At 40.7% G+C, this 18,031-nt stretch overlaps 2 protein-coding genes across 2 annotated transcripts; one reads left to right on the forward strand and one right to left on the reverse strand.

Annotated features, from left to right (window-relative positions):
• The first annotated feature begins 6,060 nt into the window (after positions 1–6,060).
• LOC110932259 lies at positions 6,061–7,108 on the forward strand. The gene is made up of 2 exons (XM_022175610.1): positions 6,061–6,551; positions 6,607–7,108. Exons 1-2 carry the CDS (start codon positions 6,061–6,063, stop codon positions 7,106–7,108), a joined length of 993 nt encoding a protein of 330 aa, XP_022031302.1.
• A 3,888-nt stretch (positions 7,109–10,996) lies between these two features.
• Positions 10,997–13,234, reverse strand: LOC110932260. The gene has a single exon (XM_022175611.1). It carries the CDS (start codon positions 13,232–13,234, stop codon positions 10,997–10,999), a length of 2,238 nt encoding a protein of 745 aa, XP_022031303.1.
• Positions 13,235–18,031: the final 4,797 nt, after the last annotated feature.

The following is an 18,031-nucleotide window of genomic DNA, read 5'->3' on the forward strand; positions in this document are numbered from 1 at the left end:
CAAGCTGACCATCAAGAACCGATACCCCTTACCAAGAATCGATGATCTGTTTGACCAACTACAAGGTGCTCAGTGTTTCTCCAAGATTGATCTACGTTCAGGCTATCATCAGTTGCGGATTCAAGAGGAAGACATACCCAAAACCGCTTTTCGAACCCGATACGGCCACTACGAATTTGTTGTCATGCCTTTTGGTTTGACCAACGCACCCGCGGTCTTTATGGATCTGATGAATCGCGTGTGTAAACCGTTCTTAGACCGTTTCGTCATTGTATTTATCGACGATGTCCTGATCTATTCCAGATCGAGGGCCGAACATGCGCAGCATTTGCGATTGGTTCTCGAGTTGCTTCAGGGAAACCAACTCTACGCCAAATTCTCCAAGTGCGAGTTCTGGTTGGAGGAGGTTCAATTTCTGGGTCACATTGTGAATAGCCGGGGTATACACGTTGATCCTGCAAAGATTGAGGCAGTCAAGGGATGGGTTACGCCAAAGAATCCGTCAGAAGTTCGCTCTTTTCTCGGATTAGCCGGTTACTACCGGTGATTCATCGAAGGATTCTCAAAGATTGCTGTACCGCTTACCTCCCTTACTCATAAAGACAAGCCTTTTGTGTGGGGAACCGCGCAGGAGACTGCCTTCCAAACCCTCAAACACATGCTGTGCCATGCACCAGTTCTTACACTGCCGGACGGAAGCGATGACTTCGTTGTCTATTGTGATGCTTCAAACCTTGGACTTGGCTGTGTTCTCATGCAACGAGACAAGGTTATAGCTTACGCATCTCGACAGCTCAAAATTCACGAGAAGAACTATACAACCCATGACCTCGAGCTAGGCGCAGTTGTCTTTGCCTTAAAGATTTGGCGACACTACCTGTATGGTACAAAGTGTACGATCTTCACCGATCACAAGAGCCTACAACATATCTTTAACCAGAGGGAACTCAATATGCGTCAACGCCGATGGGTAGAACTTCTCAACGATTACGACTGTGAGATCCGTTATCGCCCAGGCAAGGCGAATGTAGTTGCAGACGCCCTCAGCAGAAAGAATTACGTGATAGGTGTTCGAAACATCCAGGCTCAGTATAACCTCGAAGCTCTCATCCGCGAAGCACAACACGCTTGCTTTAACGAGCGTACGTTGAAGAAAGAACGAATCTATCACGACGGAACTCAGCTCGTGAGCAAAGCCAACGGGATATTCTATTATCTGGACCGAATCTGGGTTCCGAGGAGGACAGATTTGCGAAAGATCATCATGAACGAAGCCCACAAATCCCGATATTCCATTCATCCCGGTGCGGACAAAATGTACCAGGACCTTCGCTACAAGTACTGGTGGCCTGGGATGAAAAGGGATATTGCTCTATATGTTGGTAGCTGTTTAACTTGTGCAAGAGTCAAGGCTGAACACCAAAGACCTTCAGGCTTACTCGAACAACCGCCGATACCCGTATGGAAGTGGGAAAGCATAGCTATGGATTTCATAACTAAGCTTCCGACCACGCCATCAGGTCACGACAGTATTTGGGTTATAGTCGACCGTCTAACCAAATCAGCCCACTTTCTGCCAATACGAGAAGACTATAAGGTGGCCAAGCTAGCCCAAATCTACACCGACGAGATCATTAAGAATCATGGTACGCCTCGAAACATCATTTCTGATCGCGATGCTCGGTTTACATCGAGATTGTGGGAAACTTTTCAAGCAGCTCTTGGTACGACGCTGAATTTGAGTACCGCATTCCACCCGCAAAACCGACGGGCAGACTGAAAGAACGATTCGTACTATTGAAGACATGCCCCGTGCGTGTGTTATCGATTTTGGTGGTAGTTGGAGCAAACACCTACCGTTGGTCGAATTTTCGTACAATAATAGCTATCACTCCAGCATCGAAATGGCACCTTTCGAAGCCTTGTATGGTAGGAAATGTCGCTCGCCTATTGTATGGCACGAGGTCGGTCATTCACAATTGACTGGGCCCGAGATTCTGCAAGAAACGACTGACAAGATCCACCAGATAAGGGAAAATTTGGTGAAGGCCCGGGACAGACAAAAGATGTACGCCGATAAACGACGCAGGCCCCGCGAATTTGCAGTTGGCGACTACGTGCTCCTAAAGGTATCGCCTTGGAAGGGAGTAGTCCGATTCGGCAAAAGAGGGAAACTTGCGCCTCGATTTGTTGGACCTTTTAAGATTCTGGAAAGGATCGGTAAAGTTGCCTACAAACTCGAATTACCGGAGGAACTCAGCAATGTCCACCCGACTTTCCATATTTCAAACCTTCGAAAATGCGTAGCCGACCACGACGCAATAGTACCACTCGACGATCTTCAGGTCAATGAGACGCTACACTTCGTGGAAAAGCCTGTCGAAATCATGGACCGACAGACCAAGCAACTCAGACGCTCTCGCATCCCTATTGTAAAAGTACGATGGGAAGGCAAACGAGGCGCGGAGTTCACTTGGGAACTCGAAAGTGACATGAAGGCCAAGTACCCACAGTTGTTCAGATAGATCTGAAGCATCAAATTGGTTAAATCACACGGCGATGTACGGTTCTCGGCCTAATTTCGGGACGAAATTCCCTAAAGGAGGGGAGACTGTAACACCCCGTGTTTTCCAAAAAGTCAAAGTCAAAGTCAAGAGTTGACTGTTATTGGAATTAAAGATTAATAAAGATTAATTTCATTTTAGTTTCATTTTGATTTTCATATTATTTGGAGTAAGTGTTGTATAATCAAACTAATCGACCGATAATCGAACTGTGAATCAACGACCGACTGTGAATGATAGGAAGTAACAATGCAATAAAGCTAGTCAATCAATAATCAAGCTAATCAAATCAATCATCGAACTCAAGTGTGGATAATTTTAGTACTTTTATACGTGTGTGTGTGCCTTATGTGTTATTTGTGCATGTTTACTTTTATGTTAAAGTGTGTGGTGAATCAATCAAATCAATCGAGACTCGAAGGTGAATCAAACTCAATGGAAATCGAACCCGAAATGGTTGTAAGGATGCTTGTATGTTAGATATAGTAGTTGGGACTAAAAGTAATTTGATTAGGAAATTCTATCATTCTCAAATCATCGTTCATCGAACTCGAAATATCAAAAATCGTCGCGAAACACTCAAAACCAGGCAAGCCGATCGAACAGGGCAACCTGATCAAACAGGGCAACCTGATCGAACAGGCTAGCCGATCGAACAGGGCAACCTGATCGAACAGGCTAGCCGATCGAACAGGCTGTTCGATCGGGCAGCTGCTCGATCAGGGATGTTGTTCGATCAGCTGACCCTTTCCTCTTTTGGAAGCCTATAAATAGGGCTGTCCTTGTCAAACTTTCCACTTTTGGAAAAGCTCTGACCGACCAGCCTCTTCTTCTCACTAAATCTCAGATTTCTCTCAAACCGGTAAGTATTTTGCTCTAATCCTTGTACGTTTTTGTTCATTAATCGATTCTACATCTTTCTATCTTTCAAAATCTGAATTTCATCCATGAAATCACCAAGATCTAGGTGTTCTTGGGTGATGTCATCATGTGTTCTTCAAGAACACTAAGTTTTGGCATCATTCCACCATGAATAACTTAGATCTAACCGATTTCCACATAAATAACTTAAAATCTACCAAAGATCTTAACATTTCACGGTGAGAAAGGATTAGAAGATGGGTTTTCATCTATCTTTCAACTCTTTTACACTCAAACCGGTGAAAACGAAGCTTGAACCGATTTATAAACCATTCTAAACAAACACATGGTGCAAGATTCGGGTTCTACCGAGAGATATACCGATTCCGGGTTAAACGTTAAACTTAAGTTCCAAACCGCCTCTGGCCGAGCTTGGGTGATTCCTGCTCGAGTCAGTGGACTAAGTAGGGACTTCAGCTTGGTGGTTCAACTCGTAGTCAAAATATCTCTAAAACATCAACAATTAACGGGAATAACCAAGTGTTAAGTGATAGGTTAACCGAATCGAGAAGCTGGCCGAACGGCTAGCCTGTTCGATCGAACAGCCCAACCGAACGACTACGCCAGCCGATCGGCTAGGCTAACCGATCGACTAGCACTTAGACCCACCAACTCACAAAGTGTAGTATTGACGAGGTACTGTTCGATCGACTACGCCACTCGATTGTAATCATTACTACTCGAATCATGAGATACTATACTTCAAAACACTTAGACTTTTCGAAACATTGGAATGTCATCCGATCGAGCATGCCAACCGATCGAGTGACATATTTGAAAACAATGAAGTGCTAGCCGATCGGTTGGACTAACCGATCGAACAGCTGTTCGATCGGCCGACCTGAAAGGTAGTACAAACCATCATACACAAACACATCCTTCTCATCAAAGGAAGAAACAATCCACTTGAAGGAACCAGCCGATCGAGCCAGCCGGCCGATCGAATGGATGTTCGAACGGACTTTCAAACCAATCGAACAGCCCACTCGATCGAACTGCTGTCCGATCGAATGGCCTACTCGATCCAAGTACATTGTTTACTTTTTCCGCGTTACTCATCGTTGTGTTATCGAACTATTCAGGCTAACCTATTCTCAGTGCTCCTCTCAATTCACGATCAACCACTGTGAGTATACTCGATCCCTTTTTGCTTTCAGCACTTTTGGGTGTTACATACGTAATCTATCAAATTCACAAACAACACAAACTATTTGAACGCTAACCTACTTGCATGTATTACCTGTCTAAATGATTGCTGTTTATTATGTTTACACGTGGAGTGCTATCTGCCTGCTTTAGCAACGTAGTACTATAGTTTGGACTCAGCACCCGTTCACACGGGGGTTGCTAAGGACAATTACTTGCATGGATTACTGTGGTAATCATGTATTGCGAACTGTCTCGGACAGTCAACTTGAAGTCATTGGTATCGATGGTCCCATGTTGATAATTTACATGCATCGTTTGCCCTTGTGTACGTGCTTGGTTATGCGTAAACTATTCGAACTCTATATGCTATATCAAACTTGTGTACTCACCTTTACATTATATGTATTGACTTTTATTTTAACGTATGTGACAGGTGTTTAAGCTACTAGCGTGCTAGGGAAGCGAGGCAATAATAAGCTTCTAGGAGCCTGTGACCTTAGGACAGTGTCCACATACCTGCTCCAGGGTCATAATTATCTGTAGATCTTGTACTGGCACCTGTAGTCAGTAAGATCCACAGTTAGCCGTCTAGAAATCTTAAAACAATATTTAAATTCGGTCTGTAATAATTAAACTTGAGTTGTCGGAACAGTTCCCATATTGTTTAGTTGATTTCTATGATAACTTGTTATTATTTGGGACACGGTATGGGACGTGTTATATAACTGAATTGTATGATAGTTGTTGTGGAAACTTCTGAACAATCTGTTTCGCTCAGTGCCGCGCCCCGATGATTCCGCCATCGGTTGGGGTGTGACATCTTTAGCCACATGGGGGAAAGAAGATGGTATTTTTATGTTAGTTAAAAATATATTTGATAGTCCTACGGTGGGGTCTCTAGGTCAAGGAGGTGTTGATAATCCTGAGGAGAGTACTGTTAGTAATACTAATGTTAGGCAGTGTCTTCGAAAGGTTGCTGATAGACACTTTACAGCTGCAGTGAAGGTGTTATGTTCATCCGGTGTTGCTCCGTACAATGATAATACGGTACAGGCTTTAGAGGCTACACATCCATACAGAGAACCTCCATCTATGCCAGGTACTATATATTCTGAGCCTCCCCTTGTCGCAGAGGTGGATAGTGTTCTTTGCTGCATGAAATCGTTTCCTAAAGGAACCTCATGTGGGAGGGATGGCTTGAGGGCACAACACATTTTGGATGCTTTATGTGGAGAGGGGTCTGCTATTGCCACTGATCTCTTATGCGCTATCACTGCGGTAGTCAACTTATGGCTAGGGGAAATGCCCATCGTGTTTGGCAGAGTTTGTCGCGTCTGCTCCCCTTACACCGCTTTTAAAACCCGACAATGGGATTAGACCTATCGCAGTTGGTACTATATGGAGGCGTTTGGTTTCCAAGGTTGCTATGAAGGGTGTTGGTAAAGAAATGACCAAGTACCTTAATGATTTTCAGTTTGGGGTCGGTGTGTCGGGTGGCGCTGAGGCCATTTTACACAGCGTCAATAGGGTTCTAAGTGAACGTCACACTGATGGGTCTCTTGCAATGCTTACGGTAGATTTTTCTAATGCTTTTAACCAGGTGGATAGATCAGCCTTACTTCGTGAGGTCAGGATGAGGTGCCCTTCTATTTCTTTGTGGGTGGAATTTCTATATGGGCAGCTAGCAAGATTGTATCTTGGAGATGGGCACATTTGGTCTACCACGGGAGTTCAGCAAGGGGACCCATTGGGACCACTTCTTTTCGCTCTTGTTTTGCACCCCCTTGTGCATCAGATTAGAGACAAATGCAAGCTTCTCCTTCATGCTTGGTATCTTGATGATGGGACTGTCATTGGAGGTTCAGAAGAGGTGGCTAGAGTGTTGGACATCATTAGGGTGTCGGGTCCAAACATTGGGTCTTGAACTTAATATTAAGAAAACTGAGCTATTTTGGCCTTCTTGTGATGGTAGCAAGTTTCGTGAAGGGTTATTTCCTAAGGACATCGGGAGGCCATTAGTGGGGGTGAAGCTTCTTGGGGGAGCTGTTAGTAGAGACGCAAGCTTTATTAGTGGGTTGGCAAAGAAAAGAGCTGCTAAGGCAGTAGATTTGATGCGTCTTCTACCGAAATTAGGTGACCCGCAGAGTGAACTACTCTTGCTTCGATCCTGTATGGGCATTGCCAAACTTTTCTTTGGCTTGAGGACATGCCAACCTGTACACGTGGAAGATGCAACGATGTTCTTTGACAAAGGTTTGCGTGAGGCGATTGAGGAATTGGTGGTTTGTGGAGGTCCTTTCTTTGGAGACCTCCAGTGGCGACTTGCTTCTTTACCTATTAGGTTTGGAGGTTTGGGGTTGTATTCGGCTGTAGAGGCTTCATCCTATGCTTTTGTGGCCTCGAGGGCCCAATCGTGGGTGTTACAGGACCACATCTTAAGAGACAGTGGTTTGTGCTTTGGCTTGTCTTCGTGATACGATTCCAAGCTTTGACTTCAGCGGTTTCACTAATAAGGACACCGCCCCCCCTAAAGCCCAACATGCATTGGCGAGTGCTCTTTTTTGTAAAATTGTCCACGAAATCGAAGTGCAGTTTGACTTGACCGTTAGACAAAAAGCCGTTTTTGGTGTCTCCGAGCACCACATGCACAAGATTTTCTTCTTGCTATACCTATAGATGGGTTAGGCCAGCATATGTCGCCGGTGGAGTACCGTACTATCCTTAAGTATCGCCTCATGATTCCTTTTTCCCAGTTGACGAGGTATGCCCAGTTTGTTATAAGGCGTGTTTGGATTCTTTTGGTAAGCATGCAGTTCATTGTAGAGAGCTCCCGGGGTTCAAATACTGACATGATTTGGTTAGGGATGTCCTTTTTGACATATTCAGGTGCGCTGGTATTTCTGCTAAGAAAGAGGCACCCGTTAATTTCTTAACAGACCCGTTGGAAGGGAGATCTACCCTTCGACCAGCCGACATTCTTGTCTTTGGATGGGTAGGAGGAAAACACGCCTGTGTGGATCTAACAGGGGTTTCCCCGCTTGTGGGCTTAGGGAGTAGTGCTTTCACAGTGGGTCAGGCTGCTTTAAAGGCTGCTTCGGGTAAAGTGATCAAGCATGAGAAAGCGTGCCTTGACAACCAGCACGTGTTTATCCCATTTGCTTTTGATACTTTTGGTTTTCTGGCGCCAGAGACTGTGAACCTACTTAGTCGAGTTCAAAGGGTCATGCATAGTAATGTTATGACCCCGAGATCTATGGACGTAGTTTTTAAAAGGCTTAGTTTTGCTATTCAAAAAGGGGTAGCGGCGCAGCTTGTTGCCCGTTTACCAACTATCTCGATGTAAATTACCTGTAAACACTTTACGGTTTTAAATAGTTTTGGACTGATATGAAATTTGATAATACAAACATGAATGAACAAAAGTATAGAATACACAAAAGAGTGGATTAATGTCACACATATATACAGAATGGCGGGTAACCATCTTCTAACCGTTGAGATGGTTAATGGCGCCAAATACATAACCGTTTTCAAACGGTATTATGTAACTTTTGTGATGTTTATAAGATGGGTTACCCGACCCATTACAACTAACCTAATTATTGTTCGACTTAATATAAGTACGAGTCATAAATTACAACATAATAAACATATAATAGAAGTTTAGATTATTTACTAACAGAAGCGGCTAGCTGATACTCATCAAAATGAGCGTGTATATGAAGTTGGTGGTTTGGTTTATTTGAAGCTCCACTCTTGTACCCAGACGTCCTTCGCACAGTTAGTGTGGAAATCTGGCTTCTAAGTATTTCGGGCAACACCTCCTTGTGGAGAAGATAGAACCAGCTGTTGTTTTGGCTAGGCAATGGTCAAGAGGAATCATTGAGCTGCACTTATCAATTATCAAATAAGGGTGAGAGGGGCACTCCTCTCTTAGGGGAGTCCCCACTCTTACGCACGGCCAATCAGCACGCGCCACGTCAACTCCCCTCTTAACTCCCCTCACACCCTCAATTTGATGGCGGCACTCCTCTCTTAGGGGACTTGCTTTTTTATTTTTTTTTCTATTTTTTTTATTTGTTGTAATTATGCATGTTTATAAATTAAAGAAATATTAATAAAAATTAAATAAAATTTAATAAAAGACATTTCATTAAATTAAAAATAAAAATTACATTCAAACTAGAAAAATAAAAAAAAACAAACTACTCGTCGTCGGAACTCACTTCAAGGTGAGGTAGATCTAAACGTCCGAGATGCTCAACGAGATCGTGTTTTAGTCTCCAATGCGTTTCTTCGTCAATGAGCTCGCTATAAGCTGTATCATCGAAGACGGGTTCGACTGGAGGATCTTGAATGTGTACCGGTGCTATCGCCCTTCTGTCGTCTTTTATAATCATGTTATGTAAATAATGCACGTATACACGATGGACCTTATCTTTTTCACCGTTTTGGAATGCATTGGACGATTTAGTATTCCCCACTTCGCCTTTAACACACCAAACGCCCGTTCCACATCTTTTCTTGCGGCCTCGTGTTGTCTCTTGAACTTTTTTTCATTCGGGATGTGAGGATATGGAAAAGACTTCACAAACATGGACCAGTTAGGGTAGATCCCATCAGTAAGATAATACCCGCGTTTGTATAAGTGAAAGTTCACCTGAAATAGACAATTTGGCGCCGTTCCGTTTTGTTGAGTAAGAAATAACGGAGATTGTTGGAGCACGTTGATGTCGTTTTGTGAACCCGCCGGGCTACAAAAAGCATGCCAAACCCACAAATCTTGAGACGCCACCGCCTCTAACATAACTATCGGGTATTGATGATCGCCTCTCATATATTGTCCACGCAATTCTGTGGGGCACATTCTCCAGACGAAGTGTGTACAATCCAGACTACCCAACATACCAGGTAGGTGATGTCTCTCCTCATGAGCCTGATACAATAGCGCGACGTCGTGGCTCGTTGGTCTACGTAAGAATTCACCGGCATACATTGTACAGACCATCTCGCAGAAATATTCAAGGCACTCACGAGAGGTCCTTTCAGCCATATTTAAATACTCGTCGTTTTCGTCTGGTGGGTTACCGGTTGCAAGTTGTTTAATCGTAGAAGTAACCTTTTGCAACGGCGTGAAACTTTTCTTCATTCTCCCGTCCAAGGCCTCTTGAAACCACTCGTTGTTCGCTTCCACGTCACTAACAATTTTTAGGAACAAAGACTTGGACATACGAAACCTCTGACGAAAAATATCGGCATTAATTTTTGGATTTTCGACAAAACAATCGGCCATGAGTGTTTCGTGGCCTCCCACACGATCTCGACGGACAATTTTTTTTACTAGACGATGCCGTGTCTAGTAACTCTGCTTGTTGGATGAGATTTTGGAAGAAAAATTAAACTACCATCGCTTGACGATGAATCTTCATCGTCGGGAAAGTCGGGCAGGGGAGAAAAAAACGGGAACTTGGAATCCATTTTTTTTAAAGATTGTTTTAAAAAATTAGATGATATGAATGGGTGAGAGTTGTTTTGGGTTTGAAAAATAAAATGATTAAAGAGGTAGTATTTATAGGGGTTAGGAATTTTTTTTAAATGTATAACGGCTATATAGCCGTTTAAACCTCGATCCCCTCATCAGTGAATACACACCGATCTTGCTCACCGATTTCGCTCCCCGCGGTGATGGTGGCGGTGTTCCCGCTCGGGGACTTAGGTCACCGCAGCCCTCCCCGCATAGTGCCCCATATACCCTAAGGATTGCCATGGCAATGCACACAAGGCGGTACATAGTTGTGGAACATTATGAAGTATATCTGTGTGCCGAACGCAACAAACGACTATGTGCAGTCTCACTCTCATAGTCACAACCTTCGGTTTTAAGCCTTATATAAGGCCACCCGGGGCGGTGGCTTTTTTGTACGTGATGGCCGACTTCAACGCGTGGAAGATTGGAAGAAACCACCGCCGCCGCATAATTTTAACGCGTGAACATTAAATGGCGTTAATATTTTGACGCGTGATGATTTGAGGGTTGTGAGGGAAGTTGTTGGTTGGGGGAAATTATTGGGTGTGGTGGTGAGTGATGGGCATTTCCACTAAAAAAGGTTGTGAGTGATGGAATAATGGTTGATGACATGGCGGAACTTGATTGGATGTTATAAGTGATAAATGGGTGGTGAGTGATAACCACCCCTACCCCCCTAACACAAGCGAGTACTTGCACATGTGTATACGCAACAATGACCTTAAGATTAAGGTATGGTATCATTTGATAAGAAAAAAATGCTTTGACATTGATTTTTATACATATTATACATGGCTTTTTAATAGCTAACATTACAAGCATAAATATCACAATGTTACTCTACTGAGATATAAAAATCAGATGGGCTAGACGCAGCTGTTTCCTCATCGGTCGATGAAGACATAGAGCACAACGGATCCATACTCTTGCTCACTAGATGCCAGTCTTCGATGTGTATAAGTTTCCCATGATCTGAATCTTGAGGTCTTTTCTTGTCAATAACTTCTAAAATCTTTTTGGTTTTCCCAAAAAGTAGAACCGCGCTTCGAATACTCTTCTCCCTCTCCTCTATCCTACTTTCATGACATTTTCTTGAAATAACATACTGCAGGTTACTCAATGCCGCGAGTAATACATCACAAATCATGTGAGATATCTTCTCAAATAACCTCTCACTGGTTTCTTTGTGGTTTGTTAACATCAGTGTTTCACATATCCTATACATGGAATTTGCAGCCAATACGCCCAAGGGCCATCGCGATGGGCCATCTTTTAAGAATTCATCCACATGCACCATATCCTTGTTGAAAAATTCCATACATTTTCCCTTTGAGATTTCTGCAAGCGATTTGATGATTTCAGTAGTTCCTGTTGCGTGTTCTTGATGCGCGAGCTTTGAAAGATCAATATCTGACCATTTGTTAGAAAGTTCCACTTCTGACCAAGCTACTTCTGCTGCTTTCAATACATATTTCAGTTCTTTCGCCTTCTCCAGGTAGTTTTCTATCTCTTTTACATACTTGAGACCTTCATCCACACTGCTTATCAGTTGATCTTTTAACTGTTTGTCTATATTCGGAATTGCAACTGCTATGCTTGTTAATGTCACAATAGGTAGAGCCCAACAATTTGGCGGTTCTCCACAACCTAAAGATGGAACTTTGTTACTGTCAAAATCATGTACTCCATTGAAGGAACTTAAACAACTCGATCGTTCTAAAAGTTTTATCAGATTTTTCGGCTGCTGTTTCTCCCCAATCTTGATCCAGTGATCTGTAGCGTCACAATTGTTTTCCATCATCAAATCCACCAACACTTCTTCTCCTTCAAGATAAATCACATAACGACTCAATTCCGTATTCATATTCTTCGCATCTTCACTATGCACGGCATTATCGCCTTTTAAAAACCTTCTTAACCTCAAGAACCTGCTCACAAAGAAAATCGAAACATATCTGATCGCCTTACAACAAAAGACTAGTCCTTTTTGCATCCCAATCAAAAACCGGAAAAAATGAAACTTTGCTCCATGAATTAGTCTTCTTCCTCGCCGGCTACAGATTCTTAAATCTAAAGGCTGCACCTGCCATAAAAGCATCCGTTTGATCCAATACCTTTCAACAACAAACTCTTGCTCACTGGCCCGCGAGGCCAACGTTGGACACCTGAAATTGATGGTCATAAACCATCTAAAAGCCGGTGAAATCGTCCCCACCACCACTGCAGCCGTTTGACACATGAGGACCAAAGTGGTTGACCATCTGTAGTCCGAATCACCTGAGCAAAACCTGAAAGACCAAGGCATGAGCCGGGTTCTGACTATAGACTCAGCTAAGATCAACAAGTTTACAAGACAAAATGCCCCTGAAGCCGAGCAGGGTGCAGACCGCCCGATCACAAACTGAGGGCTCGACGTATACGCCATCATCCAATACTTCCCTAAATCCTGCCGCAACCTATCGGCAGCAGACACATTCCTTCTAGTAAAGCACACCAAGTTTGCTTTTCTCAACTTCTTCTCATATGTTATATCCAAAAAATACTTTTTGGTAGGAATAGCCAAAGACAAACAACACAAGATTGACAATAAAACAACCATCAAAACCATAATCAAAACATGTTCAATCCAAAACTCAAAGATGACACCAGTACCCATCTGAATACAAATATTAACAATTGCAGTGACAACAAGAATACCCAAAGCAATAATATTCATCAAAAGCTCAGTATCTTCCATTGTACCTAAAGAAGGCAGCAAGTTCCCCATAACCATGCATATGAAGGCTGAGCTGCTGACTTTCGCCAGCTGATCTTGGCGGCGAGGCATGGCTGCGTTCAGATCAACCGAAAACTTAATTGAAATTGCTATGACAGTAAGAGTTGTGGCATTCATGCTGAAGAACTTGCAAGGGAACCAAAACTTTTTGTATCTAAAACCATGGAGTGCATCTAAGGCCATGGCTATGCCACAGATTGATGATGCTGTGGCTACATAGATCCCGATCCATGGCATCGGATCATTGAATTTTGAGTTGTTCAGGGAGCCGTCCGCCGTGCAGCCACTGTGGAACATGTTTGCATATGTTGTTGGTGACTTAATTATTGATGTGAGTTGTAAGAGAGTGGTTGAATCCTTAATTTCTTTGATAAGATTTGATTTGTGTTCATAGTTTGAGGATCAGTGTATATATTTTGCATTATTATGAAAGGCTAGTTTATATTCTCTATGTAAAAAGTACACGTCACGGTGCATGTGGATGGAGTTACATGAATCTGTCTATATAATTATAAACTTGTTTTGGCCAAAAGTCTTTCAAGATTTTTTTTTTTTTCTGATTTAATTTAATTCTTTAATATTTAGACATTTAGTTGAGCTCATAAGTAATTCAACGGTCTTGATTTTAACTTTGACCAGAGGTGTTATTTGGTGACGTTTATGATTTTTTGGTCCAACTAATGCATTGTCTTTTTCCTCTCAAGGTAACTATGACATTAATTGTCATAATTTTAAATAAAAATATTTTATTAAATAGCAAGGCAGATTTAGTTGAATATTGACTGTCTCATCTTGGTGGATTTGGGTGCCAACTTAGGATAATAGTTATAATGATTTCTTGAAGTATTTTATTGTGTTGATTAAATGAACATTTTTATAGTGTATAAAGATATAGTTATCATAGGTGAATATACTATATATGTATTGTATGTATACCTTTTAAATTTTAATAGAATATCTTTGATTTAATGTATGCTATTGTATAATGTTTCGGGGTCAAATTTGATTTATTCGATTTAGTTAGAACCTTACTGAATTTGGTTCTGTTCGGTTTTCTGTTACGACAGAAAAACCCAAAAACTGAACCGGTGAACATTCACACAGATTCCTCTATTTTATTAAATATTTAAGAAGCCGTGAATAATATTATGTATTTAAAAATTTAACAAATAAAAGATAAAATATATTGGCAGATTTGACCCGGCCTTTTGATTTTGTTAATTGAAAATGAATATGACACTGAGTGAAATAAAAAATGAAAGTAAACATACATTGACCGATAATATCTATAACATATGATTATATCACAAAAATCTGTGTTTCTGATCCAAGAAATTCTATTAATCCAAAAACTTGCGTAACGGACTCGAAAAGAAAAACTTGTGGTTATTCACAATTTAACAGTATTATCATCTTTCATTTTACCGGTATAATTTATAAATAATTAAATATGATACTTTGTTAGTTCGGACGGGTGATAAGGAAGTGAGTGATCAAATGTAAGAATAATTGAAAAAAGAATTGATTGCTTGAGAAATATATGTACGTGAAAGATGGAGGTATTGTTGGTTATCAGATAATTTTGTATGCAATTATGCAAGTCTAAACATCTATGAAAATGAAAGTATGCTATGTTAAACATCTATGAAAATATGCTTATTATTTGGTATGCTATGTTATCAACATCACTACGTCACCATGACACCGGCCCAATTTGCTTGTTTTTTCATGTATTAATCAATTCTTGGCAGATTGGGTAACGGTCAAAAAATGGTTCCAGTTGAAACAGGTCTTTGTTACATGTTGAAACGGGTTGGATTGACCCGCGCCCACTTTAATGTCATTGCAAAAGCACAAACGCTTTTGTTTATTTTCTTAAAAACTATTAATTAATAATTGATATGTTGGTTATGATTGCAAAACAATATCATCACAATAAGACCGTCTGTAGTGGGTGTTTTGTTTAAAAAAAAAAGTCCTCAAACACGCCAGAAAACGCCGATCCCCCACCCCCCATGGCGTGATTTGGCTTTTTTTTTTTAAAAAAAAAACCCCAAAGCGTGTTTTGAATCATGCCAAAATGGAATATTGTTGGCCAATCACATGCATCCCTCTTTTTCTTGACCAATTCTTTTTTTTTTACTTAATTCTTACACCCCTTTTAACATAATATCCACGTCCCCACTACACTCATTTTAGAAAAACGCCCAATAATGCCCCTTGCTGACTGGACTGCCACATGACGGAAAACGCCCAAGAGTGGGGGCATTATTCACCTTTACCACTACGCATGGTCTAATAAGTTTTTTTTTTTTTTCAACATGTTTGAAATAAAACATAACCCATGCTAGTTTCATTCATAAGTAAATTTGTTAGAATTACAGCTCTATTGGTCAGGCTTAGTCCCTTTCTTGTTTGACTTTTGCAGGGAAGACCTACAAGGTGGACTTGAATGTTGAAGCAGCCTAGCATTCAGGAGATGAAGATGATGATGACAATGATTGGGAAGAGGGCTAATTTCTAGAAATCGTCTGGTTTTGGTTTGGTCGGTTTTTTTTCAGGAATTGTGTTGAAATGTAGAGAAAGTTTGTCTAGATACGCGTCTGTGGTATGTTACATGTTATGAACATAGTTGAGATGTTTACTAATGTTACACATTGTTTCATGTTATATGCATCTTTCGTTAGTTAGTTTATGCACCAGTGAATATTTGATGCACGACATTTATATACTCTTAAAAACCAAAGTCGGTGGCCAATAGGATTGTGCCAACCGACGTTAGTTTTACTTTAAGTAACTTAAAAAGGCAAAACCCGATAGAAATAAGATATAGTCCAAAGTGGTAGGCATGCTTTAAGTTTAACCATTTGACGTGAGTTCGAGTCTGTTTTGCATATATTTTTTATATGCTTCCAGGGGCGGACCCATCTGGCCATCTTAGCCCGTGGGCGGGCGGCCGCACCCCTTAAGAAAAAAAAATTTAGTGTTATTTTTCGTGAAAAATCCCGAGCGCACCCCTTGGAAAATTCTGACCACACCCCTTAGAAAAAAATGTTAGGAAATTATATAAAAAAAAAATTGTGAACACGGATTTAAACCCGACCCAATTATGTAAACAAGTTAGCCCAGTAATCTCTTTAAATAAAACTTGTATTCCTATAACCTAACATCAAGCCCAATTATATAAGTTTATGTTAAAGCCCAACCCAAATAACTAAATCAATTAAACAAAACATAACCCAAATAACCCAATCTTCCATTCATCTCCTCCCGCCCTCCCCTCTCTGTTGCCAGCGAACAAGAAACAGAACATCAACCTGCAGACTCTGTTCGATCAGCCACAAATCTCACCGGAAATTGCAAAAATTCCAGCCACAACAATACCGCACTCTTGAATTTATAGAGCTACCTTGATTTGTTTTTAGTTATTTTGATGTTTATCTAGACGCCTAAAATTTTTAAAAATTTTCCGCACCCCCATGGAAAAATTCATGGCTCCGCCACTGTGTGCTTCTATATTTAGTGTGCCTTTTTGTCTTTCTTTAATAAGTTTTCACGTGATTTTTTTTCCGTGAATTTACAACGTGTGCGATAACTTTCTTTTCAGGTTTCGCTTCTTTATATATAAGATTTTCAATATATTTAAATGCTCTCACTACAACGCGTTAGTTTACGTGATGGTTTTGATTTTGTTATACAAAGTTTCTAAGATGTTGATTAATTATGCGGTTTAACGAGCCACAATGTGTAAATGTTTTGTTTTTTTCTACTTTCATATTTTTTTTCATGAATATGACAACTTGTCGACATAACATGAACGCGCGATAACTGAGTTCTGTTCCGAGAGCGAGTGACAAGTCGCAACGCGTGGGGAATTGATAAACTTATTTTTAATTGTTATATATTCGTTTTACGCTTCAAAGATATGAATTCATGTTTTGGATGTAATTTTTTTTTTCCGGAAAGGTCGGTGGCCTATACCACCGACATAAACAACTCTTATACTTTGAAAATTGTCAATTACACCCCTTATACTTTCTACAAACTCTATAATTCTAACGTTTCAAGTTTACACCCTATATTTTTATTCTTTAACTTTAACGAAAAAAAATATTTTCTCACATGCTTATTTTTATGTACACGTAGGTATAAATTTACATTTCGACGTAAACATTATAAATTTACGTTTTAATGTAACTTTTTTCGAAAATGAGTGAGGTCAAATATGATACGATTGCATACTTATTTTTATGTATATTTACAGTTGGTCTACGTGTTGAAGTAAATGAAAAAAACAATATTTTACCACGTGCTTATTTTTTGTACGTGTTGGTATAAGTCATGTTTCAATGTATTTTTTTTCGGAAATGAGTTTGGTCAAATATAATACGTGTTCATGCTTATTTTTATGTATGTTTTCGGTTGGTCTACGCACGTAAATTTCATTCGAAAACAAGTCGTGTCAAATATTATATTTTTTTTTCATTTGACGGTCTAAATTTGAGTTATTGTACATTCTGACTCTTTTAAGTCTTGATGCAAAGGTAAGGGTGGTGTAGTGTTTACGTAGAACTCTCACTAAACGAACCAACTCGAATTCGATTCCCTTTCTTTTATACAATATAAATTTGATTTACATTACTTTTTGTTGAAACTGCAATGCTTATATAGGTTATACTGAGTTAGATCGGATACGTTGGAACATGCGTTTTCATATCACGTATGGACTAATCTATCCGATGTTTGCAATAGGCCCGCGGCGCAACGCCCGCGGGTCATATTGTTGAAGAATCTTTAATGTATGTATGTCATGGCCATGAGTTCCACAAGCATGGGATAATCTTTTTCTTCTTCGACAACTTTCAAAAGTGTATATGTATAGAGGCGCACCTTGCTTGTTCTAAGATGCACATAACTAATACTTCTGAAAATTCTAAGATGCGCCAACATGCAAACGAATATCCATCCAAGATCTGTGCACAAAATTGCCACTCGCTACAGAATACTTGATGCATGGCTGATTGACTCAACTATTTTGTCATCTAATTACTCGTCGTTACGCGCTCACTAGCCAGTAGACTCAGTTGTGCTTTT

Source organism: Helianthus annuus, chromosome 13, assembly GCF_002127325.2.
Source record: "Helianthus annuus cultivar XRQ/B chromosome 13, HanXRQr2.0-SUNRISE, whole genome shotgun sequence".
Lineage (NCBI taxonomy): Eukaryota > Viridiplantae > Streptophyta > Magnoliopsida > Asterales > Asteraceae > Helianthus > Helianthus annuus.